Below are 17,076 nucleotides of genomic sequence, written 5' to 3' on the forward strand. Positions count from 1 at the left end.
AGAAATTGGGATCCTTCTAAGGCAGGAGGGTAGGAGACAAACAAGGAAGACCAGTTTCCACGGCTCTGTGGCTCGGAAGGCAAAGCGCCTGGCAGCAGTGGGGCTCTCTGTGGATGTTGCCGCTTCATTAACCGTACATGATACAAATTAAGTAAACAGGCGTAGACAGGGAAGACAACACCGAATGGATAAAATGATGATGATACTGGACTACTTCTCCAGATGAAACCCTTCCCCGGATTTTTTTTTTTTTTACAACAACACCCAGTATTTTATTTTCTGGATCCATGAAGCAAAATAGATGAAAAGTCTGAGGATTTTGACTGTGGACAGAACTGATGATAGAACTTGAAAATGGTCAGGCTAAAGCATTTACAACTCAATTTGATAGGCAGTAGGGACCACTGAACATCCCAGAAGAGGAGTTATTGTCATTTAACATCTCAAACCAGGCTCACACTGTACCAGTTATAAGCAGAGAACCAAGAGTACATTCTGGAAAGCCAAATTCAACTGTTCAGAGACCATGTTGTGTTTATAAACATTTTTTTTAATAGCGGCCAACACTTAATGACCAAGAAATCTCAAAGTATGGGGACTTATAGTTTTAAAAAAAAAACTGGAATTCCAACAACTATATGGTCTAATGCCATGTCAATCAGTTAGCATTGAATAGCACCTGTTCTTTTTAAATACTGGAATCCATGCCCGAAATGTTTCACTCACTCACTTACTCGCTCATTCATTCAGTAATTATGATGTACCTATACATGCCAGGCACCATTGCAGGGCTTGCTGACACACCATTGAATAAATCAGGCAGAAACACCAGCTACTATAAGAAATGATGGTCAGGGCAGGGAAGCTCATTCTGTATGGTCAGGGCAGGGAAGCTCTCTGAGCCTTAATATAATGGGAGTCAGAGAACCAAGAACACGGCCCAGGGAACAGCAACCAGAAACATGATTGAAGGGGTGGGGTGCACAAGAACCAGCAAACAAGAGGAAGGGGACATTTCAGGCCTGGAAATGGCTTGCATTTTGCTTTGGGGAACCACCAGAAAGTTTGAACAGAGGAGTTTGGACATACACATTTAGGTTGGCAACTGGGCTCCATAGCAGTTGAATTTTTGATGCTTTGATAAAACAGAGGCTCAAGGGTTAGAGCTGCACTTAATGTCTTAGGAGGGAAAATAATCAGACTGTGGGAGGAGCAGGCATCTTCTGATCTTTAGAATAACAGTTGTGCCAAAGAATAACCCCAGATTCAGCGATGACCTTGAATTAACTTATTTCTATGGACAGAGCTAACACACAAAAAAGCCACTTAGAAAACCAAGCTCACAGTGACCATGAGTCTGGGTACTGCTTGATCCAAGGCCAGAAGAAGAGGTTCCTGGCAGACACGCCTGGAAGTTTTGACTTCATCCCCTTACAAAGCTTTTCTCGCCTCTGTCTCTATTGGTGATATTCTATACCTGCTAGTCCACTCAACCTAGCAGACAAGTTGAGTTTTGTTTTCATTCAGAACTTGTATTAATTCTCACGTCCTCCCAACCAGATGGGAGGGATTTTACCCTTGTACTTCCAATCAAAGCAACCTGTCAGCCAGTGCTGGTAATATATCATCCCAGAAATTCAACTCAGAGCCCCAGAAGAGTTTCAAAGGCTTCACAAAAACAATGATCTACTCACAATCAGAGCATGATCTCGACCCATGGTGATGACCATCCTGTTCACCGTGCGAAGCAGCTGGACCAGAATCTCCTGGATGTGGTGATAGGTGAAGGCCTGTAACACAGAGACATGTGACCGCTAGGATGCTAGATTGGCATGGTCTCCCAGACGACACAGACAGTAATGACTGGACATGGTGTCCACCACCATGAACAACACTTTTGCCATTGCTGTCACCAGCATCACCATCCCCACCCTGTATGTGTCACCATTGCCTCCTGGCACTGGACACAAGGAATCTCCACCCTTGTCCCACCCACCCCCAGCATTAGTGGCTAAGAACTTACTTATGCTTCGGAATCAGAAACTTCCTATTGGAAATTCTGGCTCTAATAATAGTTCACTATAGTGATTAGGTTTGTTACCTTCCCTAAACCTTGGGTTCTTCATCTAATAGTGGGGAATGAGGCAGGAACTTAAGGTAAAAAAAAAAAAAATTGGTTGTCCAGGTAATGAAGATGCTGAGGCACCACCAATAGAAGCCAGTATCAAACAGAAGGAAATCAGAAGAACCACAGCGTCTGATGCCCCAGGATGAGGTTACGTAAGAAAATGTAAGCCCCAGAGTTCTTGGGTCTGAGGCTGCTTGTTCACCTTGGGGGAAGGAAACACAGGATGAGGCAGCTTGTAACCCTTAGGTCTTTTTAAATAAAAGTCCATAAACCTTAATCTGTAAATAGGTTGTTTTGTTTTGTTTTGTTTTGTTTTGTTTTGTTTTGTTTTGTTTTGTTTTATTCTTGCAATGGCAAGCATAATATTCCTGTATATTTACGCATCTCCTCAGACCAGTTTATCAGCAAAGTCTTGAGCCACTCAGCTTCTTCAAAACAGCCTTTAAAACAATCCTGGCTCAGGGAAAAGGCTCTGAGGTTGCAGGTTCAGAAGCTCTGGGTCTGAGTTCCAACGCTGTACCGGCCAGCTCTGTCACCTCCTTTACTGCGTACTATCTCTTAGCCTTGACTTCCTCATCAACAAAATGTGGGAGATTTAAAGTTCACGTGAGTATAAAAGCAACATGTGCAATTCCTCTATGGGAGATGCTGTGCACACGAGATCCTGCGTGGCAGCAATTTCTGAATCATGATGTGTGTTATTCTGCCCATGGAGAACAATGTCACAATAGACTGAGAAGCTCTGGAGATGGAGGGTTGAGTCTGGGAAGTGTTTCCTCTCCAAATGTAGCCAAAGCACACACACAAAGTGCCAAATAAATGATGCCTGAAATACTGGATGGCAACTCATGCTCATTTATAAGCATGCTAGAAACATTTGCCTCATGCAAGTTAACTGATTTTGTCTCTTTGTGTAGCAAATGAAAGGAAAATGGATTTGTAGGCAAGAAAATGAAGGGAAATACACATATTGACAAATGTTCTCCCAGAGCATGCATTGGGCCTAATGCTTAACATTCTTCCCACAGAGGATTACTTGGGTTCAAGAGCCAGTCTGGCTCCTGATTCCAGCTTGCTGCTAATATGCACCCTGAGAAACTATGTAAATGGCTCAAGTCATTGGGTCCCTGCCACCCATGAGGGAGACCCGAATTGTGTATTCAAGCTTTGCTCTCTAGCCATGTCAGGCCTCTGGGGAGTAACACAATGAATGAAAACTCTCTCTCTTACTTTCTCCCTCCCACCCTTCCTCCCTCTTTCTCTCACTCTCTTCCCAACCCCAAATAACTGCATTAAACATTTTGGAGTGGGAGTCAGAAATGGGGCCTAACAGGTAGGACCACCAAGTATGATGCCTGCTCCACATCCCACCCAACTTCCTACCAACGCCCTGAGAGCAGTGGAGAGCAGCCCGGGCACTCAGGTTCTTGCCACCCACATGGGAGATTCTAATAAAGCTCCTGGCTTTAACCTGGCCCAGCACCAGCCGATGAGGCCATCTGAGGATGAATATCGACATCTCTCTACTTCTCCCCAACCTCTGTCACTTTGGCTTTCAAAATAAATCAACCTTTAAAATATTTTTTTTTCTGAATGTTCTCCCTTCCCGTCAGGCCTTCAGTGACTATTACATTCAAAGATGAATCACCCAGAGCATGCTGGGTCTATCCACTTTAGACTCAGGTATCCAGCATGCTACCTAATCTTTAGCCCTGCGGGGCCACAGCAAAGTCTCTACCACTAGTGATCTTGTTAGAGTATGTGTGTTTTCTCGTGTGTGTGTGTGTGTGTGTGTGTGCACTTATTTGAAAAATAGGATTACAGAGAGCAAAAGACTGAGAGGAGAGTTCTTTCCTCCCCTGGTTCACTCCCCCAAAATATCACAAAATCTAGGACCATGCTGGGCTAAAGTTAGAAGTCAAGGATTCCATCTGGTTTACCCAGAGGAGTGGCAAGAACCCAAGCATCTGCATCATCATTTGCTAATGCTTGGGAAGAAGCACAGCCAGGACTTGATACCAGTGCTCCCGTGCAGCATGCTGACCTCACAAGTGATGGTTTAATCCACTGTGCTACAGCACAAGCCCCGAGTCTGTGTTTTACTGAAAGAGGTTCCCATTCACCACCAAATCCATCAAAGCCTCAATCTCCCCCTAGACTTAAGTTGCCTGGGATCCAGCCCTTTCCCCTTGCAGCTCAGGGGTAGGAAAGACAGCAAATGCCTGCCCTCTTGGCTGAAGAGGAGCCTCTGTCCTCTCTTCCTTCTCGTTTGTGTTTTAAGCCTACTTGTCAGATTATAATCTCCTATTCCTATCACATGAACTTGACGTTCACAGTTAAACTAACATTACTAAATCAACATTTCCAAGTGCTTACTGCATGCCTGGCACCCTGCTAAGTACTTTACCTCATCTCACATCAAGATAATCAAAATTATAATCCCCACTGTTCAGATGACGAAACTGAGGCCCAGATAGGTTGAGCAACCTGTCCACAGTCAATCAGTCAAGAAATCAGCAGAAAAAAATATTCAGACTTAGTAGTCTGGCTCAAGGTCTGCTCCTGGCCAGCTGGAGCCTGACCATAGATCTCTGGGTGCCACTTCGGGGCGTCCTTCCAGGCTTCTCCCTTCCGCAAAACCGAGATATCCTGACTTCATCTGAGCCACCTTCTAACTCTTGCAGTGACTTCTGCTCTTTTCTTTCCTTTTTAGAAAAATCTTCAGTATTCACTCTTGTTTTTTGCATTCCTTTGCTATTTCATCAAATTTATATAATGGCTCCCATTTGGTATGATATTTTCTCCAGAATTGTATCTCTTCCCTTACCAATAGAGACAGTAAAACCCCTTTCTTCTCGACCTCCTGACCCTCTTCCTCTTAAACAAATATTTCTTCTTAGCCCGCAGAGCAGCAATTAAAATGCTGAAGAATTTGATATTTAAAAATGAAAAGCTATCCAATTTCAATTCATTTCTATCTGAAAGCTCCCAATCTGAGAGGCTGTGTAACAAGTTGTTTTGAAATCAGATAAGCTTGAGTTTACAATCCTCACTCTATTAATTTGAGCTAGGTGAATGCAGGCAAATTGTTTTTCCTCTGTGAGTTTCAATTTCTCTATCCAATGGGGCAAACAATAGAAAGAACAAGTTTATGGGATTGGGGATAAAGGTGACCCAGTTGAAGTCCCCGAAACTAACAGCTGATACAGAGCATACCCTCAGGAAGTGAAGGCAGCAATTCCTGTTCCTCTTGGTCTGCAGCAGCATTTTTGGCTGGGCTTGCAGATTCTCAGCACGTAGCAGAAAGTGCAGCACAAGGTAATGCATAATCTAAACTCTGGTGATATCGAAATGTCACCCAAAGAATGTATAGCATATATGCAAATGGAAAACTTTCAAGATGATAAACCTGTGCTATGCTGTAAAAGTACAGCCACAAATCACCCACTGTTAATTGCTCCAGTGCCAGGCAAGTAGAGGGAAACTCCAGGAAAGTGTCTTCCGGGCACGAAGTAAACGGTGGCTTGTAATTGAAATGACAAAATCAGTCTTCCCATTATGGCTCTGGCAAAGAAATTTATCCGTCCAACTTAAACACATTGCAAATTGTAGCAATTTTTTTCTTTTAATAATTATAGGCTATGCTATCTGCAAGGGACTTATGCCTAAGCCCAAGACTGAAACAAAACAGTGAGCTGGGTGTGAAGGCTGGGACTTGGAATGAGCCAACCTCTTCCTTCTCAAGTCACGCAGGTCGAAGGCTACCCCTAGTATGTTGTGGAACACAATTCAAAATCACTGATTTCCTGTACTACTTCCAGCATAGTAAGAGAACACTGTATATGATGATGTATATTGATGAGATGATTTTAATAACACAAAGAGGCAACACCTCATAACATGAATCAAATTATGTCAAAGGTATACCCTTTGTTCATTTTCCTTCCAATAATTTTGATAACACCAAGAAAAAATAACCACTCTTTTGGTGCCAAAATGTCTGGAACACTTCCTTCAGACAAAACTTTCCTTTATAAAATAATCATTTATATTAGAAGCAGAGCGAGAGTTTCCCAGCCACTCTTTTACTCCCCAGTATCCCAAATGGCCCAAGAGTAAGAAACTTCATTCAGGTTTCCTTCAGGGGCGACAGGAACCCAATTGCTTAAGCCATCATCATCTCTACTTCCAAAGGTCTCAGTTCCAGGAAGTTACAGGCAGGAACTAAAGCCAAGTATCGACCCTAGCACTTGATACTAGCTGCAAACATCGCGACCAGTGTCTTCAATGCTTGGCCAGATGGCCATCCCCTAAACCCCCTTCTTTTAACAAAGAAGAATGTCCTCAGGTCAGAGCAGTTGGTAAATAACCAATAACATTATCCTAGAAGTGAACAATTTTTTTTATTATTATTCTATTTGTTCTTAAAGGTAGATATACTTTTGGCAAGAGTACCAGTAAAAGATCCAAAACTTGAAATTTAAAAACAACGAGGAAGGAATGGTGTCTTAATGGAACATTCCTGAATAACCCAACTAGTCATCCTTTTAAAAAATTTTATTTGTTTATTTATTTAAAAGACACAGTTACATAGATGGTGAGGGAGAGAGACAGACAAGCAGAGACAGAGATCTTCCATCTGCGGGTTCATTCCCTAAATGGCTGCAAAGAGGCTCGGCCAGGATTAAGCTAAGAGCTTGAAGCTAATTCTAGGTCTCCCACATGGAAGCAGGGACCCAAGCACATGGATCATCTGCTGCTTTCCCAGGTGCATTACAAGGGAACAAAGCTGGAAGTGGAACAGCTGGGATAAAATAAAGAACACCTATATGGGATACTGTCATTGAAGGTGACAGATTTATCCACTACACCACAAACACTGGCTCCCAAATGGAGGTGCTTACACGTTTTCATTTGATTACCTATCCACAATTGCCAAAAAACAATAATCCTCTAGAGTTAGCGGCCAAAATCCAGAAAAATACCCATGTTTGATGTTTATTTGCTATTTTGCCTATAGTTTTATATCATTGCAGAAATCCCACCAGTGTTAGACCAATCTTCTTGAAATGATAAACAGAGAATCTGAAACACTTTAGCAGCGCCACGTTGTAGCATAGTATGCAAAGCCACCACTTGCAAAGATGGCATCCCATATTGGTGTCAGTTTGATTCCCAGATATTCCACTTCCAGTCTGGCTCCCTGCTAATGCACCTGGGAAAGCAGTACAGGAGGGCTCAAGTGCTTGGGCTACTGCACCTATGTGGGAAACCAGGATGAAACTCCTGGCTCCAGGCTCTGGTCTGGCCCAAACGTGGCCATTGTAGCCATTGCGGGGTGAATTAGCCCATGATAGATTCTCTCTCTCTCTCTCTCTGCCTCTCCTCTCTTTGTGACCTTGATTTTTGAAAATATAATAAGTAAATCTTTTAAAAAATTATTTAAATAGACTCACTGCTTTGTTCAGCTTTTTTCTGTTTGTTAGTCAAATAAAAGTTTGCCAAATGACAGTATAGAATTGCATAAGACAATATGTGTAACAATTTTAGAATTCTACCTTTATAAAAGGAATGTTGACTGTTCATGGTATGGATATAAAATCTTATTTTTACCAAGATTATCATTGTATTAAGTTTTTTTTTTAATCTCCAATGTTAATTAAAAGAAAACACAGGAGCAATCCAGATTTTTCCCCCTCTCCCAAAGAGATACTTCTCTATTTCTTTTAACTTACAGATTTACATATTTTTGTTAATCCAAAACAAGGGCCCATATTATGGTGGGTCAGTTAAAGCTCCTGCCCACAAGGCTAATATCCCATATCTGACTGCTAGCTCAAGCCATAGCTACTCCACTTGTGATCCAGCTCCCTGCTATCGCATCTAGGAAAGAAAGCGACAGAAGAAGGCCCAAGATTTTGGAGCCCTGCTTTCCACACAGGAGACTCTGATGGAGTTCCTGGCTCCTGGTTCCCGGCTTTGCCTTAGCTGCCGATCTGATGTACTGACCCAGAACTCTGTAACCTGCCTTTTAATAAACGTTTGTTTTTAAAAAAATTTATCATTGTAATTTTGATAATTTGGACAATGTTGTCAATACTATGCTTTCAAGACCTCCCCCACCCCAGGGACACTATGCATTAATTGTCCATTGTGAACGAAAAGTTTTTTTTTCACTCTCTCCTTGTTTTTCCTAGCAGGACACATTTCTTTTTCCATCTCTCCTTCCTCCCGCACAATGACAGTATCATTGTGTTTGATCAATGCTTAGTACTCAAAATATTTTGACAAACTAAATGTCATTCTCATCGCAGCTATAAACCACAGTGAATTTTACATTTCTTACAAACTTTTCCTATTCCTCAAAAAGGATCAAAAGCAATCTGGAAAAATCTGAAATTCCTTTTCGCTCACTGAAGTTGCTTTTATGCTTCCTTTTTCTTCATTTGGATGATCTCGTCTGCTTTTCTAAGTTGTCTCGTCTCCATTTTGATACGAGTGCTCTCCCCCACAGAACCCGTTTCTTCCAAACTGCTCTCCTCCTGCACGCTGGTTTTGCTTTCTGGCTCCCGCGTTGGGAGCTGCTCCTTGACCCTCTTTCATCTGTGGGTTTATGTTCTCCTCTTCAATCAAGCAACCCCAAAGCTGACCGCCAACCCTGAGCCTGTGAGAAGAGCTTGTTATCCTTAAGCACTGCAGCAGAAGAGCTCATTGGAGAGATTCAAACATCTACATATGTAAGTCCTTGTGGGCTGCTCTGGTTCCATAGTCAAGAATTCTCTGACCCATTGCCCAAAGGGTCAGGATCCTTCTAGAAAGCTGACTGAAACAGAAGTCTGAAGGAAGCCAACACCAACTTCTAGGTGTACCAGGACTGAAACCTCCTCTTGTGAATGAATGGGTGATTGCCATGGAGTGTGGTGTCTCTACGCCCTGATAGACTCTTTCATAGAATAATTTCCCCATGAAGCAGCTACACATAATCAGATATAATTATTATATTTATTCAAAAGACGCAAAGACAGAGAGAAAGAGAAATAAAGATCTTTCATACACTGGTTCACTACCCAAATAGAAAGCCAAAGATCTTCCATCTGCTAATTCACTCTCCAAATGACTGTAATGGCCAGGCCTGAGCCAGGCCAAAGCCAGGAGCCATGAACTTTATCTGGGTTTCCTACATGGGTTACAGAAGCCCATACACTTGGGCCATTTTCTGTTGCCTTTCTTGATAAAGTAGAGAAGAAGCTGCATCCTAAGTAAAGCAGCCAGGATTCACTGGTGCTCTGATATGGGATGCCAGCATCAGGGACTGTGGTTTAACCTGCTGGGCTACAACACTGGACCCAGACTTCCCACTGACTCAACTTCTCTGAGCTTCTCTTTATCTACCCTGATCTCCAAGGTAGTCAGTCCCATTGCCCCCGTGAAACCTTAGGATGGGGGAAGAGGGATTTTTACTTTACTTGGAGGGAAATTTTTTGCTTTACGTTGGATGGGTTCTCTACTGTTGGCTCATGAATCATTCTTTTTTCCTTGGGTCTGCTAAGCCATGTACTAATTTTCCACTTGATTTCCACCTTCCTTATAAGAAAAATTCCTTGTACTTTTTTCTCCAGTAATATATTGAAAGAGAACAAAATACACGTCTATATTTGCTCTCTCATCTTTACAGGGAATTCTACTCTAAATTTTCATGTTTCCATATTTATAAATCAAATCAAATTTTCTAATAAAAATATTAAAAAGTATGTGATAAGGATAGCAAAGCAGTAATTATCTTATGCAAATATCTGAGGTTTTGAAAAGAGTATTAATGCAATTCCTTAACATACAGAAAGAAAAACCTCAGTTTGGGGAAGAGGTTTGTATAGGTCACATGATGAGTGGCATGTTAATACCCTGCTCTGCTGAGCAACTTGGGGCTGATTGCTCCCCACACTACTACACAAATAGCACTGGTTTTGTGGCTGTGCCAAGAATAACGCTAACTTCCTCTCCTACTCTAGCTTGAGTCCCTTTCAGTACTAAGATAAAGACGATGAAGTTACAACGACAGTGTTGAATCCAAAGGACTATATTTTAAAAACCCAAGTCATAATAATGCCTATATTGGTCATGAAAACACCTGCAGTCTATGGCCACTACCATTTTTGTTTCTCTGCTCCATTTTCTTCTCTAAGATGTTTTCAACTTCCTTCTTATCTTGAGGGCACCACAAACACCCACTTACAAAGAAAATAGCCAACCAGGAAAGGCAGTACCAGCAACCAGCTAAAATAGTCACCCTTTCTCCTCTCTCTGGCTCCTAAATGCCATGTGACTTTTTTCTGCACCCATACCTCATTTGGTGAGGCACAGGGAAGCAGGAGTCAGGGGTCAGGGAGCTTGGGTGGGCATTGCTGCATCCCATCATCTTGGTCTCTGTCACTCATGAGGTGATCCCTAATTCTCCAGGTAGGACTTGGGCAATGAATGCTTACGTGTGGTCTTGAGTGTTTTGATAGTCAATGTTAGAGGCAGAAGGATACAATGAGAAGAAAAAAAAAAAGGACATAGTTTCCAATCTTGACACTGCTATTATCTCATAACTTTGAAGCTCTTAATACATACCAAAAACTGTGCATACATACTTCACATTTTATAATCTTATCTTTTTATAAAAACCTACTAAAATCCTAAATGCAAAATATAAGAGTGAGAGAAGTTGAGACACTTGCTCAAGAATGACCTACTGCTAGGTGGCTAACTACAACCCATGCTCATTTCTGACTATTTTTGTACCCTCTCCCTGGTGTGAACTATGGTGGTGGAGCTGGGGAAGAGATGGTGTTTGAGGTCCTCGCAAGCTCTGATGGCTGCCTTCCACATTACGGAAACTGCTTCGCACAGAGCCTTTCCTAGCACAGAACCTTTGAACTGTGGTTAACCATGCTCTTTCCCTGTAACTGACCTTGACTGATCTTGCCACTGTGAGCCTTGGTTTCTTCATCTGTATGTCTTAAATAATGATACTCACAGTACCAGAACTGTTCAGAGACGTTGCAATTTGTTCCAACTGCAATTTGCTATTGCATATTATTTACTCCTCCAAGCACTTTACGTACACTAACTGAAAGAATCCTGCAAGTACCTATGAGAGGTTAGGAAGACTAGTAAATATTCCAGACTTTCTAATGAGGAAACTGAGGCTCTCACTATGCCCATGCATCATGGAAATGTTAATCCAGGTTCCAATCCACATCTCCCTGATTCCAGTCCAGGCTTGTACCTATCCCTGCTTCCATCCCACTTGATTGCATAAACGAATATACGCAGAGCACTTTGTAGGTGCTAAATCATTTTACAAATGTGTCTGAGGAACACCACAAGACAAGCATTTGTGTGCACAGCTGTTCACAGCAACACTGGATTGTTTACAGCATCCAGATGCAGCAAGCAAGATAGATATCTTCAAATCGGGAATTGTATTCATGATGGTTCATTTCCACAGTGGAGTGGGAAAAGGTGGACAGGTCTTGACCTTCAAACTTGCCCTTCAGTATAAGGAGCTTAACAGAGCATCGTGTGTAACAGAATCCTTCCTTCTTAAAAAAAAAAAGTTTTCCTATACCTAATAAGTCTTGGGAAAAATGTGTGCCAAACCATTAACAATGTCATCACTGGCAAGGGGGAAAGCTAAAGATGTGAAATTAAATGGATAGTTTTCCTGGGAATGCTTAATGGGAAATTTTTGTAATAATTGTTTACAATGAAAAAGAATTAAAAATAAAGAATTATTTTTTAATTGGGAAGGAATGAAAATCAGCCTGCAGGCCACAGAAATCAAGTTCATAGGAGACTGAATGGAGACAGCCCTGGGACTTTGGTGTCATGCAGGCAGCACTAGACTCAAGGATGGTACACCCTTGTGGGCATGGACAGCAGTGCCCAACCCCTAGATCCTCCAGCCCCCTGATGCAGCTACAGATGTTGCTCTGCTGTTCATAAACCGGAAGCCTGTTGAAAACATTACTCAACTGACAAAAGAGTCTTACAAAGCAATGCGAGATAATAATATTTTAAAAAGCACAACTATGAAACGTTTTATTCCATTTACCAAATGCTTTTAACTTCCATTTCCCAGTAGGTGAAAAAAGAAAAAAAAAACACCCATGTACTTAAAGCTACAGGAAAAACACATAATAAAAACATCAGCAACAAAAAATCTCAACGGGTTTGTAGAAAACATTGCTTTTATTCAGAATCTGTATGTTTCTTCCTGAGGCTTTCATAACAATATGCTGGAACCCCCAACCTGCAGCCTAAAGTGGAAAGAAAATCTCCTGTAGTTCAGCATCTTGATGCTGATAACTGAAGGCTGGTTGGAGCCATTTTTAGGAAGAAGAACTTGGGAGATGGCTCCACTTTTATATTTTGTTTTTCAGAAGGGAAGAGTTCTATGGGTGGTGGATAAAAAGAAATGAATGAGGAAAGAAGGAGACAGAAGTGAATTTGAATCCATATATACTAGACTGTGGAATTCTTATGTGCCATGCTACATAGAGCAGCATCAATCTGCTTTCAATCACCAAAGGTACCAAGAAAGACAAGTGTCTCCCCATAAAGAATCTTATCATAAAGATGATGGTTTGGGGTGGACACTCGGCTTAGCAGGCCAGATACTGGTAAGGAAGCCCATGTTCCACGCTGGCTTCAACTGCCATCTCCAGCTTCCTGCTGCTGGAGATTCCAGATTCCAGGCAGCAAACCCATATGGAAGACCTGGACTGAGTTCCTGGCTCCAACCTTCGGCCCAACCCAGTCCCAGTCCCACTACCGGTATTTTCGGGGGAAAGCAGAGGATGAGCACTATCTCTGCCTCTGGAATAAATACGTAATTTTTAATGATAGCATATAAACACAGCAAAGCAGAAGATGCTAGTTATTTCTTAACCAGAGATATTTGCGACTCCAGGATATTTTCCATGAAGAATAGCTTCATCTATTTTCAAATTTTAAATTATACCACTCAGTCTCCTTTTTTACAAAATACATTAAGTAAAAGATTAGACTCTAGACAGCCTTATTTCTGAAAATTGTGTCTCCCACTTCATGTCAAAGACACTAAAAGAAAACATTCCTGCCCAAATAAATGTAATCTAAATACAATTGCATGCAAATTAAGTTGTAGTTGACTAGCCAATACACTGTTCATTTTGTAAATCGTCAATTAGGCAATTATTTTTGTTTCGATATTGCGGTGCTGATTAGCCATTCAAAGCTAAAACACCTACATTACCTAAGTTCTATAGTGACACAGTAGTAAAATGTACACTGTGAAAACGGAAATGCAAACAGCCCTGACTGAGCAAATAATCTTGTGGCGATGGACTCTTATAAGATTTATATTGCAGAAAGGGGCTCTGGAGGTATTTGTAGTATTTAAAAAAACTTCACAGAAATGGTATATTTATTTCTTTTCATTAGTACTGTACGGGCAAGTCAAAATGTCATGATAATCTGTTTGAGAAAAATATGAACTTCAAGAAGGCAACCTGTTTAACTCTCTTGGTCAGAAAATTCCGAATACTGTTTATATGGCAGTAATTTTCTTTTACTGAATAAACAAAATTACTTAATGTTTAATACATGATGATGATTATGCTACATTGAGAGATAACACATATAGTTTTAAATTTTTAAACTTTTATTTGCTTTTTCAAAGAAGCAGAGAAACAGAGCTATCTTCCACATGTTTAGTCACCCCTCAAATGCCTACAACAGCTGAAGCTGAACCAGGCTGAAGCCAGGAAGACACAACCTAATTCAGGTGGTCCACACAGATGGCAGGAATCCATGTACTTGATACACCACCTGCTTTACTACCAGGAAGCTGAAGTGGAAGTGGAATATCTGGGACTCGAATCCAGGCATTCCAAGCTGGGGATGAAGTATCTCAAGTCGCACCTTAGCTGTGGCACCTGATGCTCACCCCAAGACAAGCACATGTACCAATGGGCATGGGATCAGAAAACAACTCTCTGATGGTGAAAACTTTTGCTACCATCTTTCCAAAAAATGCCCAAGATACGGCCCTCTATGCCATCCATGCCAGGGACCTTCCTTCCCTACACCCTGCAGGAATGGCCTTCTCCTCTACCACCAGCTACAAGCCCAAGGCTTCTTTCCAATCTGTGCCCGTTGGCTTCAGATCCTGTTATCATCAGATCTCATGCACAATCCCAGGGTGGTTTCAACCACAAACAGAACAGCTGTCCATGGGGACCAGCACAATTTTCCCCCATCTCAAGTGCACCTGCTCTTCCTCGGAGATACTTACTTGAAATTTTATGGCCTGGATTTCAATCCCTCACATTAGACTAATTCTTCCCCGTTAAAATCCATCCCTGAACGAGTCTCCAAACATTGGACTATAAAAGCTCTTCTGAAGTAAGAATCATAATAAATCCACTTCCACTTTCCCCTTTACACAGAAAGAACAAAGAACAGGATCATCTGTGAGCATCTTGAGGATAGAAATTAAGTCTTTGTCATTATTTTTGGTTCAACATCCAGCACAAGTACCCCACAGGAAAGCTAATTGTTACAATTTCATAGAATGGATGTAGATTTTGTCAGATGGATTAATTTGAAAGCTAACAGGGATGTCAGGCAATAGAGAACTTAGGAGAATACATGGAAAATAAGAGGAGCTGGGATTAGAATAAAGAATCTATAAACTCGCACCAGTCGGAACAGTCAGCCCACCCTGGTCCTTCCCTGATCTATGTCAGCCAGTGGACTCTGAATAGGTTTCATCGTCATTGGAATGGTGAGATTGGCAGCAATCCAGAACTGTTGAACTATCAAAACCGCTTGAGCAGGACCCTCGAGAATGCCCCACATTGGGGACCAGGGATGGGTAGGAGGCTGGGTAGGGCTTCTCCCTTTGTTTCTCCCCTGACCCCAGATACAGGGAAAAAAAACGATATTAGTGTGGAAACAATGGTATTACCCACTTTCATCCTATGACCCTTGACCCTTTGTACCCTAATCAACTAAGTAAGATTATTTAAAAAAAAATAAGTAATAAAAAAAGAAAAGAAAAAAGAATCTATAAACTCTGGGCACTTACCTCTTGACCCTACTACAGACCAAGACTGACTTAATATAAAAGATTAAGGTATTCTCAGAAAGAGGAACCAAAAAACACAATCTTCTAGCCTCCTCTCTACAGCCAAAACACTGCTAATCACTGCACCACCGTCGAGAGAGTGAACATAGACATCACACAGCTCGTTCAGTAATGATGAGATAGTTTGCTCGGCAGGGTCTCCCCAAATCACAGCAGAGTCCATTTTTAAAAATGAACTCTTTCCCCAAGTCTCTACCAAGTCAAGCAGGCATAAAATCCATCCTGGAGATAAGTCTCATGAAGCATCCAAGGATCCTGTGACCTGGCCAGAATTCAGCCATTCTCACTGGTCAGTCTGCTTAGGAACTGAATGATACCAGCAACTTCAGAAAAATAATCAGCAACAGGGGCCTTTAAGATCTTACCCTAGAACTTCGTTTCCTTTGCTAGGAAAAAATATGCCAATCTTAAGAGCTAGGGAACTGAACAGAAAAGACCAATACATCTGGAAAAAAAAAAAGGTGTAGCCTGTGCTCTGGGTGCTCAGTTACACATCCATCAGTATTGTTTTTTTCTGTCTCAAATTGAAATTCTCCATAAAGAACAAGTAACACTGGTTAGAGTGCCCCTTGGGTCACCTGCATCCCGTATCTGAGTATCTAACTTCAAACCTCAGTTTCTCTCTTGATTCCTACTTCCTGCTAATGTGCACCCTGGGAGGGAACAGTGAGATCTTAATTAGTTGGCGTTCTTACCACCCATAGGAGACCCAGAGTAAACTCCTAGCTTCTCGCTTTGGCTTGGCCTAACCCCAGAGTTTGAGGGCATTTGAAAAGTGAACCTGTGTACGGAAAATTTCACTCTGTCTGTCTCTATCTTTGAGATAAATAATCAATAAATAAATAAAATTAAACATATATGAAGAGCAAGCAGGAATCAAGATGGCAGAATAGGGTAAGGACATGTTTAAACTGACGAAGAATCATTACCCAGTGTGAAGCAGAGAGGGCACATTCCAGGAAATAGGAGAGGAAAGGCCAATGACAGAGTAGCACCAAAAGACTAAAGGACACCGGAAAGCAGCAGAGATGATAGCATGGTGTTACAGTAACCAGAAACCTCAGAGCCATTTGGCGAAAGGCTATCTGAGATCCACCAGCAGCTGGAGCTCCACCCACAGCCAGGTGGGAACGGGAGCTCAACCGGAGCTGAGCAGGTGAGATCAGAAAAAGAACTGCCTGTCCTTCTTATCTCTTTGATTTGACCAGGAGCAGAGACAGAGCAGCAGATCCCAAACAGGTGGTGCAGGAACAGGGTGGATTTCACAGCCCAGACCCCCACCAGAGCCGAACCAGGTGGTGCAGGAACAGGGTGGATCTCACAGCCCAGAACCCCACCAGAGTCGAACCAGGTGCCATTTCATATGCAGAATATTCCAGATTCTAAAAGCAAAACAATATTTGGCCCAGAATGACGCACCCAGCAAAACCTTCCTTTGTCTTTGAAGATGAAATAAAATTCTTCCACAGTAAAGAAAAGCTCAAAAAACACACCTCTTCCAGACCTGCCCTACAAATGTTCTCTTGACAGAGAAAAATAATAGCACCCACCAAAAGCAAAATGACAAAACCAAATTAACACCTATTCTTATTACCCTTGAACATAAATGACTTAAAATCATCAATGAAATGTCACAGATTAGTGGACTGGATAAAAAAACATAACCCATCTGTCTGTTGCCTACATGAGATACATCTCACCAACAAAGATCAGCAGAAACTATAGCTCATGGATTTTGATATTTTTGTTATTAGTTTCATTTCTTCAAAAC

At 41.8% G+C, this 17,076-nt stretch overlaps 1 protein-coding gene across 1 annotated transcript in view; it reads right to left on the minus strand.

Annotated features, from left to right (window-relative positions):
• The window catches only part of DOCK2 (dedicator of cytokinesis 2), a 387,891-nt gene that overhangs the window by 213,378 nt on the left and 157,437 nt on the right, over positions 1–17,076 (minus strand). Inside the window, exon 27 of the mRNA XM_040982635.1 lies at positions 1,695–1,790. Within this exon, the coding sequence (XP_040838569.1) occupies positions 1,695–1,790 (96 nt within the window). The remainder of the gene's footprint in view (positions 1–1,694; positions 1,791–17,076) is intronic.

The sequence above is a fragment of the Ochotona curzoniae genome, unplaced genomic scaffold (genome assembly GCF_017591425.1).
Source record: "Ochotona curzoniae isolate NIBS_2020 unplaced genomic scaffold, NIBS_Ocur_1.0 contig_1, whole genome shotgun sequence".
NCBI classification, from domain to species: Eukaryota; Metazoa; Chordata; class Mammalia; order Lagomorpha; family Ochotonidae; genus Ochotona; species Ochotona curzoniae.